General features: G+C 48.3%; 1 protein-coding gene across 4 annotated transcripts in view; it reads left to right on the top strand.

Annotated features, from left to right (window-relative positions):
- The window catches only part of LOC102696953 (ribosomal protein S6 kinase alpha-3), a 52,115-nt gene that overhangs the window by 7,683 nt on the left and 28,252 nt on the right, over positions 1 to 16,180 (top strand). Inside the window, exon 1 of one of the 4 annotated variants that reach the window (XM_015341453.2) lies at positions 9,949 to 10,305. The exons of the other annotated variants lie outside the window; for them this stretch is intronic. Coding sequence (XP_015196939.1) covers positions 10,261 to 10,305 — 45 coding nt within the window. The 5' untranslated portion in view covers positions 9,949 to 10,260. Of the gene's footprint in view, positions 1 to 9,948; positions 10,306 to 16,180 lie in introns of those variants that run through there. 4 annotated transcript variants of the gene reach the window in all.

The following is a 16,180-nucleotide window of genomic DNA, read 5'->3' as shown; positions in this document are numbered from 1 at the left end:
TGCCAAGTGGGTGTGAGCGTTGTTGGTGACCAACACCCCTGCTTATCCGCTCAGGTGCGGCAGTGCACAGTTTGGCAATCGAGCACTGCCTTTTGCCTTAAAACACTGGGGTCACGTTGTCTAGTAAGTTCTCTGTGAAACTGCTGGTGCCGAAAGGGATCACTTGAGCCTGAAGCAGTCTGTTGAGATGTGTAAGCTGCAATGCAAGATAAGGTGCAATCAAGTGCTGCTCATTCGATTAGTTTCGATGTGCTTTTCTCGATGAGAAGGAAAAAGTTCTGACAGTCTGAATACGTCACTGCACACTGCCAGGTGTGATGTAGAAAGTGGTCATGTTCGATTGTGTGCAGCAGGTGCTACACTCTGTTGAACTTAATCGGCACTTGTGTGGATTTATAAAGTTTATAACTATGAACTCTCGCACAATTAGGTGTCACATCTGGCTGCTAATGTCGCTCGTCACACCATTATTCAAACATCCAGTCAATCACAGTTACACGGAGGAAATGAGTGATGGACAGAGATGCGATTTAATTCCATTCCTTATCTCGCTGGTTGTTGGTTCTGCAATGAGGATTTATTCTCCCATTGACTCACCTGGTTAAACAAGCGTTTAAACGGAAAATAATACATCCGCTGTGGACTTGGCGGGGGGGGCCTGCTATGTATAAAAGCCAACAGATTTTTAATAGGCTTGTGTGAAAGTGACCGGCTTCCAGGTGTTAGTAGGAGGATCCGATCTGGAAGCCTTGCGCAGGACTGTGGGTTAAATTGTTCAAGTCATTTGGAGAAAAGCTCTGTGACGCACGCTGACACGCGCTTACGGCCTTGTAAGATCGTGAGCGCCGGTCACGTGAGCACAGCGAGCACGCCCAGTCCTCGCCAGCGACGGCTTGGCGTGCTGATCCCCCCCCCCCGAGTCACGCCGAGGAGGCCCGAGTCCGCGACACAGCTGCCTCTTCCTGCTCTCGCTCTCTTCCTCTTGCCTCTCATTGACGTGCCTGCGCAGGCAGCGCCTCGCCTGCCCTGTTGCCACGAGGCACAGCTGCAGTATAGGAAACTGCCAGACGGTATCGATTTAGAAGCGTGAGTGAGTACGTATGGGCATCGAGACGTTTGTTGCCACACGCGTTCATGGTATCGTGATAAAACCACCGGCGGTGCTGGAGCACACGCGCTTGAAAATCCCCCCGAGTCCCTGGCGTCCCTGCAAGTGTGAAGGAACGTGAACCTGTTTTCCTGTGCATAGACGCACATCACTTGGCAGTGTTTATTCCTGTCTCTCCCACTCCCTCCCTCTCGTGTTTCCTGTGCTGCTTGACCTTGATGAGTGTTGGCGTGTTGAGCATCGTTTCCCCAAGCAAAAAAAAAAGCAAAAAAGTCCCTTTTGCTAATTAATCTCACCACGGTCACACTCTAATCCTCCAAGTTGTGGAGCTTCGATATTGATCTTTCTCTCCCCTTGATTAATAAGCAGTTGAAAACCAGTGAAGTAAAAAAGAAAAGGTTTGTCCTTGGGGATTTTGCTCTGAACAGCACCTCGGGAGGCAGGTGTGCTTCCTGGCCCTTGTTCAGGTGCTGTGCTGTGCTGTGCCATGAGCCCTGACCTCAGTCCTGTTCCGGGCTGTGACTGGGCTTGGAAGGACCAGCTCAGTTGGCCTAGCCCCTGGGACTGAGAGGGGCTGTCGAGTTTTGGTTCGGGGAATGCGACCAACAAGTAAGATTTAGTGAATGTCATCCACTCAATTTTTGGCACAATCCATAGTGACTTGTCAGCAGTGTGGGAGGAGTGGTTAAGGCTCTGGACCACTAACTGGAAGGTTGCGGGTTCAAATCCCAGCTGTGTTAATGGGTACAAACATAAGTTCTCTTGGATGAAATCTTCGGGTGAGTAATAATGGACGCAGGAGGTTTGTTCCAGACACAAGAATAGTTTTACGAAGTGTGATAGTTTGGGATTACTTAAGTGTGGCAATGTGACTTCTGAGAATGAATGAAAATGTTTTTTCTCAGGGAAACTCAGATCTTGCAGTGTTGATTGTTAAACGGTGTAGTTCTCAGTCTGGGCATTTCCCCCCGCCTGAACTGTGGTAGGAGTGACGCTGCCGTGCTTCTTTTAGAGCTGGGGGATTTTTAGAGCTTTCTCTTCCACAGCCGGAGTGTGTTTCCCATTTTCTGAAAGAAGTTGGGAAACCTTCAAGGCGCTAATTGAGCAAGAAACTGCTGGCCCCTGAGGGGTGGGGTGAAAGGAGAGCAAAATCAATTTTGCTGTCTCTGAAACATAGCTGTGGAAAACGAGGTGGTGTTTATTAGGAAATTAGCAGTCAAAAGCCTTGAAATTCGTCTTGTTACACTCAGCTAAGAAACTTGTTTACTGTGAAAATAACCTCTGGCATTTTTCCTAGGCTGTGTCCATTGTGGGAGGTTGCGATAGCCTGCTTTCTTTATTTTTCTTTTCCAGGCATGGAAATGCTGTGATTAATAAACTGGAACCTTATTACATGCCATCCAATTAGCTGCAGTTTTTTTGGTAATCAAATTGGGTTGTCGGCCTCATTAAGGGAAAGCCTCTTAATGTGATTCGAAGATGCCAGACCTGACTCGGATGTGTCACTCGACAAATTAAAATTTCCTCCTTTTTAGAGGTGATTTGTCAGCTGTTTAGCCGCAGATGTGCTGCAAAGCTTTGATGTGAATGCAGATTTGCCCTTGGATTTGCTGCACAGACTTGCGATCGCATGACGAGAAACTATAATCAGGGCTCGAATTTATCTTTCTGACTTCAGGCATTGGTTGGCATTGGCAGATATTTTTGGGAGCTGTCAGAACTTTGTTTCTTTGCTGCGGTACATTGGCATAAGACATGGTGGTGAGCAAAGACGCGATAGCAACGGGTGAAGTGGTATGTTTCCGAGAGTCCCAGTCCAACCAGCCTCGTGCTAATGAAGCCAAGCCTGGCGTTCAGTCATCATTACGAAAAAATAGAACAGTTCGGCAGTCACTTTGTATACGTTCGGCAATTAAAAAGAGAATTTTCATAAAAGGCAGTTAGGTAACTTCATATGACATCGTGCAGTTGCTTTTTTATGGTGAGTGCTAGTCAAATAAGAAATAATGGTGCAACCATTCGTGCAATACGAACGGCTTCGCTGGATTGTTTCCCCATGTGTTGCAAATTCACCTTCTTTCTCTTTTTTTGCCGTGATTCATATGCACTGTTGTAGCAAAAGTGATGTAATGCCTGACAATCCGAATAAGAAAAGTGGAAGTGGTGTAATTTCACTGTGTGAACCTTTTATGTGGCCTGAAGTTACCAACACAAAAGAGATCACGAAGGAGAGGAGGCCGTTCGGCCCAACTTGTAGTTAGTAGCTCACTGAGCTCATTCATCTGTTTCGTGAAAGGTGCCGGGTTATTGGGTTTAACAGCATGACCCAGCAAAAACTCCCACAGCCTTTTGTGTAAAAAAAAATGGGGCCTCCTGTTTTCATGTTAAATAATGTTTGATCTGTAAAATCAAGAATCGGATTCTGTCGTCCGGCTGTACAATCCAGGGAGAGGCTGAAAGAATTGAGCCAGCTGTTAATCTTCCTCTGAGGCCTGTACTTCCAGCAGGACAGTTCCTGGAAACCGCACACTGAAACCTGGAAGGGCAGTCTAGTGAGTAAACATAGCAGCCTTGTTCCTACCCCTGTGTCCGTTTCCCACTCCCAGCTCTGTCCTGGCCTGGCGGATTATAGAAATGACCTATCACATCCTCCATCCACATCTCCCTGACTTAAAGCACATGGCGCACATGGAAAAAGTCCTCTCATACAGGATGGAAATCGGGGTCCCTGCGTCCTGTATATCCTTCACGTGTCCCCTTAATGCAGCAGTCATTGATTATTCCTATTGCCAACACAGCAATGTGCATGAGTATGTGCAAATAAATGAGTGCTGTTTTACTGGCTGACAAGTTAGAACTTGAGACCAGATGGACTTTCCCTGGAAAAGCCTCAGTTGAACTCATGAAAATCTGGCACAGTGATCCCGGTGAGGTGAGGCAGGGATGGATGTGACCGTCACCAGGGTTTTTAATGAGGGCACTTCGAAATCCGGATTTGTCTCCCGACTGAGGCTCTGAACTGATGCGTTGTGGAAACGCGGCACCGGCCCTGCTCACAGACAAAACCGTGCTTTTTCAGAATTGCTTTGAGCCCTGTCACCAGCAAAGCTCTTGGCAGATGGATATTTAATCTGCTTCATGCCATCTGGACTTACTTTTTTGCGTCTTTAATGAGTGCAGATTTAACAGACCAGGTTTCATCTCTCATCGTCTAAACACGGTGCTTGTGAAAAGCCGTTCGCCGGGCATTTTCCTGTTTTGCCCTGTTTGTTGCAGAGCTCCCAAACACCAGCAAGAGCTCTTACCTCACACAACCTCTGATCTTCGCTCAAAGAAGCTGTAGGTAGAAGCTTTGTTTCACCACTGGAAATGACTGGATCTTGGTCTTTACTCATCCTGCACACATGCACTCCATGAGCCATTGACAAGGCTCCTTTCCTTTTCCTCTGAACTGTTTTTTAATTGTCCAATTACATGCCCACGGAGTACAACGGGCACATCTAAACGGTAATACATCAAGCGGGAAAACCCGCAGTCCCATTCCCCATCCCTCCTGCCCTGCACTCGAAGGGCACGTCATCACAAGTCAGCTGGCGTTAAAGAGAGAGCGTCCGAGAGAGCAGGAATCGCCGAAGAGCTCGAGAGAGAAAGGAGGTTTCTCTCGGATGGTTGTTTTGCTGTTGGTGGACGGTCTGGTGACGGTGTGTGGCACCTGTTCCGTGCCTTACCTGAATATAGGGCGAGGGGAGGAAGCCGATGGGAAATGGAATATGAATCCTGCGCCATATTTCCGCGCCCCTCCTCCAGTGCATCAGCCTGGGCTGTCCCAGGAGAACCGTCCCCGTGGTTGGCCTTTCAGCGCCGCCGTGACTTCGCCGCCCGCATTTCCAGTGCTGTGTGGAGGAGGGAGGGGAGGGGGAGAGCCATTACAAATTTGCAGCTAAATGGAAGAATGAAAAAATGGCTTAATGGACAGAAGGTGGGGAGAGGATCCCTCATTATCCTCAGGGGGCTGAAATGAAGTTAAAATCGGTAAACCCCCCGCGGCACGTGGTCGCGGCACTCTGTGGCCTCGCCTGCGGAAGGGGAGGTGGGCAGAACGCGTATGAGGCGGGAACGCCGTACCTGTCGCTCCACACTGTGGAGACCAGGCTGTGCGTCGGGGCAGCTGTGACCTGGCGCGGGGCTACATGCCACAGGGCTCAGGGGGCGACGGAGTGGCTGCTGCGCGCAAATCAGGATGCTAATCGGTCCGAAAAGCTGGGTGAGGGTTTAGGAGGGAGGATAGAGGCCCTTTATCTGGTCACAAATGAAGGGTTTCAGATGATTGAACCCCTTGTCAGTAGCAGGCTCCCCGAGGTCCTGCCGACCGGGTGAGATGACAGACCTCGCGGCCTTTGTGTGCACAGAGACGTGGGGCTTGAGACAGTACGGTTAAATATCAGGCACTCCCAGTGTCGACTAGAAGAGCTGTTGTGTTCCTGTAAGAGGCGGACGGACGCAGGACTCCATGTGAAGCCACATGGTTTGCTGTCAGACACCCGGGCAGGAAGCGCCAGTTCGGTTTACTCCTGTCGCAAGCTGTCGACTCCAGTCGCGCGTCTTCAAAGAGCCGCGCGTCTGTCCGGCAGACGCTCCTCCTGCCTTCCCCCACTGCGGCTCCTCCAAGGAAGAGCCGGATCGCCTTCAGGACAATGCCCGCTGTTGTTCGGGCGGTTGGAGTCGCGTTTCAGTTTTGGTGGAGAGCCACAGAGGCTGCGTTTCAACCGGTTCGTCCGGAGTGTGACTTCTTCTACAGAAATGAGAAACTTTCGTTTGATCGGGCGCCAGAAAACGCGGGCACTGGGTTGAGAGGCTGAAGAGACGTGCAGAGCCGGTGCCCATCGGTGTTGTCGGGGAGCTTGCAGTGTTGTGGAGAGTGGTAAAGTAGTTCTTCACAGACTGACTGAAGAGAATAGCAGACTGAGATCGGGGGGGCGTGATGGCAGGCCTGACGGGCCGCGGCGTGTGAGCGCCGTGCCTGGAGAGGGAGTCTGAACCCGTGCCGGCTGACCGGGGCTCTTCCAGACTCGCCCCTTAATATCTCGACATCGCATCACGCGGTCGCCGTCAAAACGAGTTCTGTGTTTTTTTTTTTCTCTTTTTAATCTTCTGGTACTTTTAACAGATGTGGCTTTAAAAAAAAAACTGCCTGAGAGCGGAACGCCTGACTCGAAGTAGAAATTATCCGGCATTTGGGAGAGAAGCGCACGTCGTAATCCGCAGAGCAGCGCTGTCTTGTCTCAACAGGCCCGCATTGCAGGGCCGGAATCCGAGCGGTCGCCGCAGTAGTGATCGGAGGCAAAAATGTCTGTGAAAGCACATGAAATGTAGTGTTTATTTTTGCAGCTCAAAGACGATTTACATATTTCAGTTCAGAGTAATGGGAGAGGCCGGTTTAAGCTTGAGCACCACTTTTCTAAAGTCCCACAGTATGATTTTGACCTGTCAGTCAAAATGCATTTTGTTAATTGAGAACAATAACAAATGGAGAATGCCTGAGGACTTCTGGTGCCCTGAATATTTTTTTTTTTCTTTCTGAATCCTTTTCTAATTTTCGGCAGACACTAATGACTCGCTTTCATAATGCGTTTTTTTGCAGAAGAATCAGAGTGCTCCGTGTTGGACACTGTCAATAAATCATCTTGAAAGCTTAGGAAGTAAGACCAGCATCGTTCGCAGAGTCAGAGAAAGATGTCAACTGCGCTGAAAGAGAATTTGCTTTTTAAATGCGGTGTCCTTGAATTATAGAAGCATCCCTATTGAAACAGCACAATGTCTTTTCATCAGGGAGCCTGCTTCCTCAGAGCACTGCTTTAAGGCCTTTGTTCAGAATGTGCATTTAACGTCTAACTATATGGAGTGAACATATCTCTCCCTTCCTTCATCTTTCAGCGTGGTAATGATTCACTATCGATTTATTATCTCCGGCAAAGTATGAAGCAAGGTCAGAGCTGCTTCATTGGAGAAGTGATGAATATCTGCCAATGTCAAATCCTGGTTACAAATTCATGAATTATGTCCTCAAATTAAAACATTATTGGAGACTTGTGTAGTTTTCTGATTTTTTTTTTGTTTTTGTTTTTTGCATGATTATGGTTTTGCTTTTTTTTCCTCTCAGGAAAACTGATTTGGTTGGGGGGGAAAAAAATCACTCTCTGTGGGAGCCTATGAGCAGAAACATCTGATGTGAACCAGTCTGTACCAAACAGACCTAAACTGTAGGAAGTTTAAAAACCCGTACTGTGGGAAGCCAAATCACCTGTCTCACAGTATAAATGAGTGCTCCCTTCATCAGTCTTCTTCTTTTAGTGGTCATTAACTGCACCAAGCCGTAGAATATTGGATTTTTATATCTTTTCTGTCAAGTTGGCAGAGTGTAGACTCACAGGAAGTACTATTTTTTTCTCGTTTTTTTTTTTTCGAGCCTCCTCCTCTCTGATCTTCAGGAAACCAAACACCATCTCTCTCTCATGAGAAGATAGCCGGGGTTCACACTGCACTGATATTTACATAGACTCTTTAATTATTCATCTGTGAACTGTGAAGTGTCTCTTTTCTTAATTCAGAAGGAATGACAGATTTTTAAATACGAGCTCAGAATGCTTCCGTCACTGTCAGGTTGTTGAAATCGAACCCTAGGAAGTTCTGTAATTGTTTATCAGAGAGGTTGCCAAGTTTTTTTAATTAAAGGTGCTTTAATTAAATGAACTCGTGTGCTAAAAAGTGCACTTGATGAGTAATACGACTTATTAGTGACTACTGACTTACTTTAAGTAGGATTCATTCTCGTAATTTATGTCTGCTTGCTCTTATAAAGACAACGTATACCTTAAAGGTATTCCTTGATCCATGCACTTGTGTTTCACTAGTTATCAGTGCCTTGCTGATGAGCCTTTATAAGGGTAAAGCAGCTGCTCACGGATGCTGATTTTGGCTTTTTACACGCAAGACTGGAATTAGAAGGTTTAGACAGTGTTGTTTCCTGTTGTCATGAAATGGGGAGGGCTCATTAATATTTTTTCTCTTAATACATAGTGATCTTCCTATCAGTTCCATTGCAATATGTTTGGCGCACAAGCTCTTCAATTATATACTATGCATTAGTATAATGATATAATTAAGCATTCTACTGGTTGTACTGGTGTTTTTAGGGAGCTGTATTCAGTGGTAAATGACAGCCCTATTGCTTGCTGTCTGGGTAGTGTATAGGAGTTCATCTGAGACGATTGGGGAATTGTTATTGGAGCAAGACTGTGAGTAAAATCTCGTGTTTCTTGATTTTGGCACGGTTTATTTTAAGGGACTGCCGTAGTCGAGAGAGAAATAACAAATCTCTGTGATTTTTCTCATTTGAAAGCCAGGGCACGTATCACTTTCAACCTCACTGCTTTGCCAGCTCTGTCTGAATCAAGCAGAAGTTGGGTGATGTCTACTGCTTAAGCGAAAGCAGCTCATGTGACCATATTACACAATTCACCCAAAATTCCCTCCAGGAAAAGGAAGCGATTCTCGCATTTTATGAATTGTGGCATTTGGAAAGTACACAGGGCAATTGACAGTTGCCAAATTGCCCATCCAGTTGCCTCCAAAGATGAACCCTGGTCTTTGTGGGGGAAGAGAAAGCCTTCTTATTAGCCGGTCACAGGGTGGCTACTAGATGGTGGGCAACCTGCGGGCTGCTTCCTGAAAGATATCGCTCAGCCTCTCTGTATTCAGTGAAACCAGTCTAGATACGTTCCAGGGCTTAAAGAAATGCCAAAGAAACAGATCCTTTTCAGTCGCGAACAGGGAAGACTACGAGGGCACCTGCCCCAGGTGTTTCAAATCAAAGGCATCCCAAGACAGTCGGACCCACCGGGCTCCAGAACCAACATTGAAACTCTAACCAACAGGCTCAAGTAGAAACTAAGGAAAGTGCGTTTCAAGAGAGAGCAGGCGGTACTTCTTTCCGCAGGAGGTTTGTGGGCCGTGGGAGGACGGTTCTGCCGGAGCTGTGCAGCACTGATAGAGAGAGGCCCAGGTCGGCCAGCGGCGCTGCCTCGAGGCTCGAGGCCCGAGGCTCAAGGCAGGGCCGTGCGTGACGTAGCGCGGGGGTGTCCATCACTCCAGCACGCATCTGTCACGCCACCGGGCTGGCTGAGGCGCGTTCCTTGCGGGATTCTCGGGAGATCGCGGACGTATCGAACCCGGACCCTCTTGCTGGCCGTGCTGCACCTTGTCTCCGGCGAGCCTTCGGTCCCCAGGGCGCCCGGGCCCCGCGGGGCTCTTGAGCGGTGCAGCCATGATGGCAAGAACTTCCTGTCCCCGGGGGGCAGCCCCGTGTTCGGCACAGCCGGAGCTCTGCAAAACGTTTTAGCAAACAGAAGGGGAAGATGGTCAGTACAATAATGGTGATTAATTACACAAAGTGCACATCTGCCGTACTGTATGTGAGTAACTCGGAAGATCCCCTGCTGGTGTAAGGGAAATCCTTCTGCAGTGGTAGACGAAGCGTGGCTCTGCTGTCAAAGAAGGCGATTTGCAGCGTCTCCCTCCCTCCCGCCCCCCCTTTGTCAGAACTGCAGAACAGGCACAGCTGGGCCGAACGGAGTCCGAGTCGGGTTGTGCAAGTCGATTGAATGAATGGAGTGTTATGTTCCTGGTCACCGAGAGCTTGAATGAGCAAAGCGAAAGAGAGGCATGATTCAGACCCGAGAGGTCGCCGCGCTGATTCATAAGGGTGGAGACTGAAAAGCTTTGCTCACTTAAGCCCGGATGATCCTCCGATTTAGGAAAACATCTGAAGTTATAACTGTCAGTACCGCCGCACTGGTCGGTAGAGACAGGGAGGTTGAGCTCGGGCTGGCTGTTTCCCTTTCTGTGAGCTCCGTGGTTTCCTGTGCAAATTCGGCCCGTCCTATCAGCTGGAGCTGCAGCCCAGTGCGTCCTGCTTCCCTCGGTTGTTTCCACGGGAACAGGGGGAGAGGACAGCCCCTGCACAGGACATGCTGTAATCGCCGTGGTTACCAGCAGCTGCAGGACCTTTCCTGGGCTAGTCCTTCCTTTAGGCGTCTGCCCCGTGCCTGTGGTTTGGCAGCTGTCTCGCCGTCTCCGGCCATGGTGCGCGAGCCATGCTGAAGCTCCTGCTGCCCCGAATCCGGCATGGCAATCCCCGGGTACAGTTTGGGCTTTTTTTTTATTGATTTTGCGCATGTAGTTATTTCTTGATGAGGCTGGAGCGGAGAGCGTCCGGGCCTCCGAGGGAACACGCAGAAGTTAATTCCACAAACCTTGACGAATGTCAGTGTCTTTGCTTTTTCAGCGTGGAAGTGACCGACTTATTGTTTCGTTTTTCTACGTTAAGTGTTTAATTCAGTTTTTTATTTTTATTTTCGTGAGCTATTAACGGAGCTGTGGGGGTCTTAGTGTCATCTTAGTATGAGAATGGATTAATATTGGTGTTTGTTTCTGTTGTCCTACATCACTTTGCAGATATTTGAACATGCGTGCTTCAGTATTTGGGGCTTTTTGTAAACAAATGCTGAGGGGTTTTCCATTGTCCAGTAGGAGACTTTGTAATATAGTTTGCTTTAAAATGCAACATTTTGAAATTAAGCACTTTATTATGAATGTAGATCACTGAAAAGTAAAAGCCCAGTCTGCTGTTGTGTGTGGCCTCCTATATTTTGCTCAAACTGTTGTTTCGTGTTTGACAGTGTACCGTGTCTGCTGCCCCTCTTACACTCTGGCATCTGTAATATGTGGACAGAGAACGTGAAACAACGGCTCCTGTTTGTTGAGGGTGGATCTCGTGCTTGAGGGCGATAGCCAGGAGCTGTCGCGTCTTGCCCTTTAGAAAGGCCAGGACGTGTTTGATGCCGGGATACTGGGCTCCTTCCTTGTCCCGTCCTGGTAGAAATAAGCTCCGAAATCCCTCTCCCGACAGTACAGGTTAGTGTCCAGTCAGCAGCAGAAGTGGCACAGTACCGAGCTGGGGCTGTAGGGTCTCTTCTCGTATAGCACCTTTGGTTCGACCTGGCCAGCCCTTCGGATCGAAGGCTGGGATTCTCAAGTGTTTGTCACCGTGGTGGAAACCAGGCAGAAAAAAAAAAAGTCGTTCAGTTTTTCTTTTAAAAGTTCTGAAGAAGCAGGCGTCGATTCCTATCAGGACAAGTCTGGACATGTCCCTGCGGGGTCTGGGGTTTTGCTTCTTTCCTGTAGTGAAATAGTAATAAGCCCTCAACTTCATGGCACTCTCCCGAATCTGTGCTCGAGGGTTGGAGGAGATATTTTTATGTGGTTCAGCGATTATCGGAATGCAGTCCAAGATGTACAGGTGACTGTGGACCATGGAGAACAGCTCTCCCCCTGAACTCTCCCAGTCTGCTCTTTAACTCCCTTTAGCCTCTGTGGTTTGCTTGTTTTTTTTTTACTTTTAAATTCATTTAAGTTCACTCTCGCCACCAAGACAGATAAATTCATTTAGGAATGGTACATTAATGTTTGCATTTCAGGGTAAGCTGACATTTAAATGTTTTTTATCCTGCTTTTACAGATATCCTGCTTTTTTCTCTGCTGTGGCCTGTCATACTGTTTTATGGTCATTACAGTGAATTTGTTTAAAAGTCATGAAATTTCCATTTGATTATTACTGTTGGCATAAGACTTATCTCTATGCCATTCTCAAATCTGTATTGCCATAAACCTTTAGGACGTGAACGTCTGACCTTTTAAATCTGATTTTCCTGGGTGATGATTGAATCAGTCCCTGATTTACTTACCTGGCACAGCAGACGTTCTTTAAATACCAATGAGCCCACGGCTGTTGTGAAACATATGCTGCATGCTGCTGACAGTACTAGCTGTGATTGTCTAGCCTGCTTTAAAGCGAAGACCCTGTGTCGGACTGGGCAGTGCGCTCAACCCCATGGAGCATGGGGCCCCCATGGACCCCATGCTATCAGCCAAGATAGCCACCACCTGACGCTCCGCAGATGCCACCCAGACCCAGGGCCCCGGTGTGGACTGGAGCACAACAGCTGACAGACCGGGTCCCTGCCACCGCTGTGCCAGCACTGTCCCCCCCGCTGTGCCTCGAACAGGCGCATCTGCTGGAGTGCACGAGCGCTTGGTAAACGTAGAAGCAGCGCCATTGACAGACCAGACTCCCAACCATGCTTTTGTGCGCGAATGAACTGACGCTTGTCCCCATGCTTGACGAGCAGTTCTCCGTCGGGCGGTCCTCTGAAACCAGGAGAAGCCTGTCTCCGCGCTGATGGGGACGGAGTATTCTGTGGCTTATGGTCACGTCGGTCGTCCTCGATTTCTGCCTTGTTGAGCTGGCGGATGTGGGGATACTGCCGAGAGCCCCGTCCTGAGAGAGGAGTACCTCCGGCCTGTTGTGTGGCACCGTGACCTAAGGGTCGTGGGGTTCAGAGGTGCATGAGCTCATTTCCAGGAGCTGCCTATTTCGGGAGAAGGCCGAAGGAAGCGTGTAAGCTCTGGAAAAAGGCAACAGCATTCAGTTAACAGGAAATGGCTTGCAAAAATAAAGCCATGTACACTGTATTCAGATTGCAGTGTCTTGTGGGAAAGGGTAGGCTTTGTATATATTTTTAGTTTTTTTTTTATTGTTGGGGATGACGTGTTCTTATGTAAGTTAAACAGGAAACTTTTCTAGCAGTGTTTAGGGCAGCGTCCAGTGTTGTCGAAGCCCACGCTGTGGTAAAGTGAACGATTGCCAGACGATTGCTCCTGGCCTGAGTGGAAGGACCTCGGTTTGTACTGATGTGGCAGGGCCTTCTGCCACCACAAAAAATAATCTGCTGAAATTGCCTCCCCTCTTGAAATGCACCTTCCTGAGTGTTGCTTTTCAAAAACAACAAATCGGTTTGTTTTTTCCGCAAATTTAAAGAGTCATTGTGGATGTTTATTGATGCAGAGCAATTGGATGATGGCTCTTTTCACATATTCAAAGTAAAAGAGGCAAAGCTTTTGCACCACAAAAGAACAGGCAGATGGCATTAAGGGGAAGAAAGTTTATTACTACGGTTGGATTATTCTTGGGTATAGTGATAACCTAAGGTTCTGTCCTGTCTGCTGCAGGGGAAAGCCTGAATGACAATGTAGGTACTGTAGCTCTCTTATGTAGCAGCATGAAAAGCAAGAAAGCATCCCAGTTGTTCCTCGTGCCTCACTTGGGCTGTCCGCAAGGGGAACATCTCTGCTGACTAGCTATGTCGCGTTCTGAGTGGTGACACTCTCCTCCTGTGCCCTGGCATCCTTCCCCTTGATGGACGAGTTTCCTGGCAGGAAAATCTGCGTCCCTGCCTCCTCCTCCTCCTCCATGGAGTTAATTGAAATGGTCTGGGAGATGTGCTCCCGGCTTGTCTTCACGGAACAGAAGGGTAATTTTATCACCCTCAGCCGTGATGAGTCTGGGCTTCATCTTGGACACGGCGAGGCGAAGTTCTTCGTCCGTTTCGGAGGCAGGAAAGTTGGCCGTGGTGCTGATTTATTGCACGGCTCTGCGTGGTGGTGCGGGCCACTGGTCACTGCCCTCCTCGGTTCTTCAAGGCTGTCTGGGGGTTCTGCAGTTATCTTGTCATGCCTAAGTTACAGTAACCCTTGTTACCGCTCAGTGGGTTCACGCGGCAACTTGTGTTCCACTTGTTGGTGACCAAAGGTTCAAAGGTTTGACCTCGGAAGCTCTTCAGCCTGGCGCGGTTCAGTGCCGGCCCGCTGTGCCTCCTGTGGCACTCTGAACCCTGCCAGGCACCGAACGCCCACAGCCCATGTGTACAGCAGCTGATTCATAGGTGGGATCAGGCCGTTATGAGTCAAGCTCCCTGTTTAAAGAAGCTGACGAGGAAAGCTGTGAGCTCGTACAGTTTTTCTCGGCGCTGCTGTCTCGGCGTGGGCTGCGCTGCGACGAGCCCTGCGCTGTGCCCACTCTGACCACAGCAGGATTTCCTGCAGGAGGAGACGTTCGCCGCGAGGTAATGTGAGCCCCCCCACGGCTCTCGGTGTTTGAGCTCCTAGGAATCCACCTGAGTTTATCACTCTGCTGCACTGAGGCTTTGTAGGAAATGGAGGCTTTCCGCATAGTTGACTGATGGTTCCTACTTAAAACATGCTATTTTTAATGTTTCTACAGTACCTAAATGAGATGCGTGTCCTTTGAATAGCTGTCTCGGGCAGCTCCGTAGTGGTTTTTCTGCAACGGATGCACTCCTAGTTCCTGTTGCAGACTAATGGATCATGTCCATTAATTTCACTTTCCTAATCCAGGTAATGTGCTCTCTGTCTGTTTAATGTAATCAGCTTTCAGCAAACAGGCGGTTAATCACTGACAAAGCAAGAGGAATTCCAGCAATGCAGCAGGGTGTCGGATAACACAAGGCACTTTGCTCACACAGGAAACACAGGAACCTCACCCCCCTGACCTTGCAGAGACCACCAGGAGTTATTGAAAACGAGCAGAATCTAATCTGCCCAGCAGCACCTAATTGGTACAGTAGTCACCCTTTCTACTGCGGTAAAACGTAAATACTTTTCGAAGAAACAATTGACAAGAAGCCATTGTCCCTCCCCCTACCTGCTGTTTACCTTTGGCTTCTTTGTTGTGCAAGTTCCGTTTTGGAACAAGCATTAGCAGCTGTTTACGTTGTCGGAGTGAGGTTACAGCTGCTGCTCTGTGCAGCAGTAAAATACTTCTCTAATGCCAGGTTAATAAAAGAATGAGATGAGCCTGCATCACTCCAGCCCATTAATAATGACAATTCCTTACGCTTCAATAGAGCTTTTCTGGACACTCCACTCAAAGCACTTTACGGGTAATGGGGACGCCCACCAGTGTGCAGCCCCACCTGGATGATGTGGCGGCAGTACTCTCCCCACACACCAGCTCTCAGTGGGGAGGAGAGCAGAGTTCGTAGATGGGGATTATTGTTAGCAGTGAGGCGGCTAAGACATGGGAGGCTCAGAGGAAGCAGTGTGTGTGATGCCTTATGTTTTGGTGAAATGTGCAGGCGTGCTGGGCGAGGTACACATGATGATACCAGCCATTGCAGGAACTGCACTTACGCAGCCCTGAGTTTTTTTGTTTGTTCAGGATATTCGAGTTACGGTCATGCACTGACTCTCTGCTGCCCATGTGGTTGATAATTGTTTGGTCCTTTGCTCCTGAGCTGCTGTTTCTCAGTCAGTGCATTATTGGAGTCCTGATGCTGGAAAGGAGCTCTGTAATTTAACCCAGATTGATTGATGGGATGTATAATATTGTATGCAATTGTGTTCACTTTCCGAAACATATTTCTCCTCTGAAATCTTTCCAGAAACGTACGCTGCATACACTCCCAGTCTTAACGGAATGCCCTTCTCTAACAGGCTAAAAGAAACAAATCTTTGAGTCTTAAAGAAGACTACTGAGGGACTTAATTTATCTGTTTAAAATCCTAAAAGGCATGAACAAAATCAGTCCTGCTGACTTCTCCAGAATCAACATTGTAACATGAGCCAGAGAACATGCGTGAAAGCTACCTGGAAGTTCATTTTAAAGTGAGAACTGGAGGCTCTGTTACTGCTTGTTACTTTTTTTGTAAAGAATTTTTTGCATCTTCGCATTTTTTGTGAAGCTGAAGCCTTTCGCCATTACTTAGCTGGTGTGTAGTTTCCTTGGTTGTTTTTGCTTAGTATTGAAATTAAGCAAAGCCACGTTGCTTTTAGGTAAATGGTGCGTTGGGCTGCGTTTGACTTCTCCCTTTGTACGGGATGCCAGAATACCATACTGAAAGAGCGTCGTATCGGGACTGCTGAGGTCTGGGCTTCCTGCTTGTACAGTATGTGGTCGTGATTCTCAGGAAGTGAGACTGTCTCGCATGGCCTTACTCCTACCAGCTGGCCTGGATCCAGGCTGTTCCTACGGGTCAGCCAGCCGGGGTTTGCATTGCTCCCTGGGGGACCCCATTGTCCAACATTTCTTTCAACAAGTGCCCCACGGATTAGAGGCGAAAACGAGTCAGAATGTTTGTTAATTATACAAGCAGTTCC

The sequence above is a fragment of the Lepisosteus oculatus genome, chromosome 5 (assembly GCF_040954835.1).
Source record: "Lepisosteus oculatus isolate fLepOcu1 chromosome 5, fLepOcu1.hap2, whole genome shotgun sequence".
Classification (NCBI taxonomy): domain Eukaryota; kingdom Metazoa; phylum Chordata; class Actinopteri; order Semionotiformes; family Lepisosteidae; genus Lepisosteus; species Lepisosteus oculatus.
Note: the sequence above shows the minus strand (reverse complement) of the source record. Positions and strands in the feature narration are given on the sequence as shown.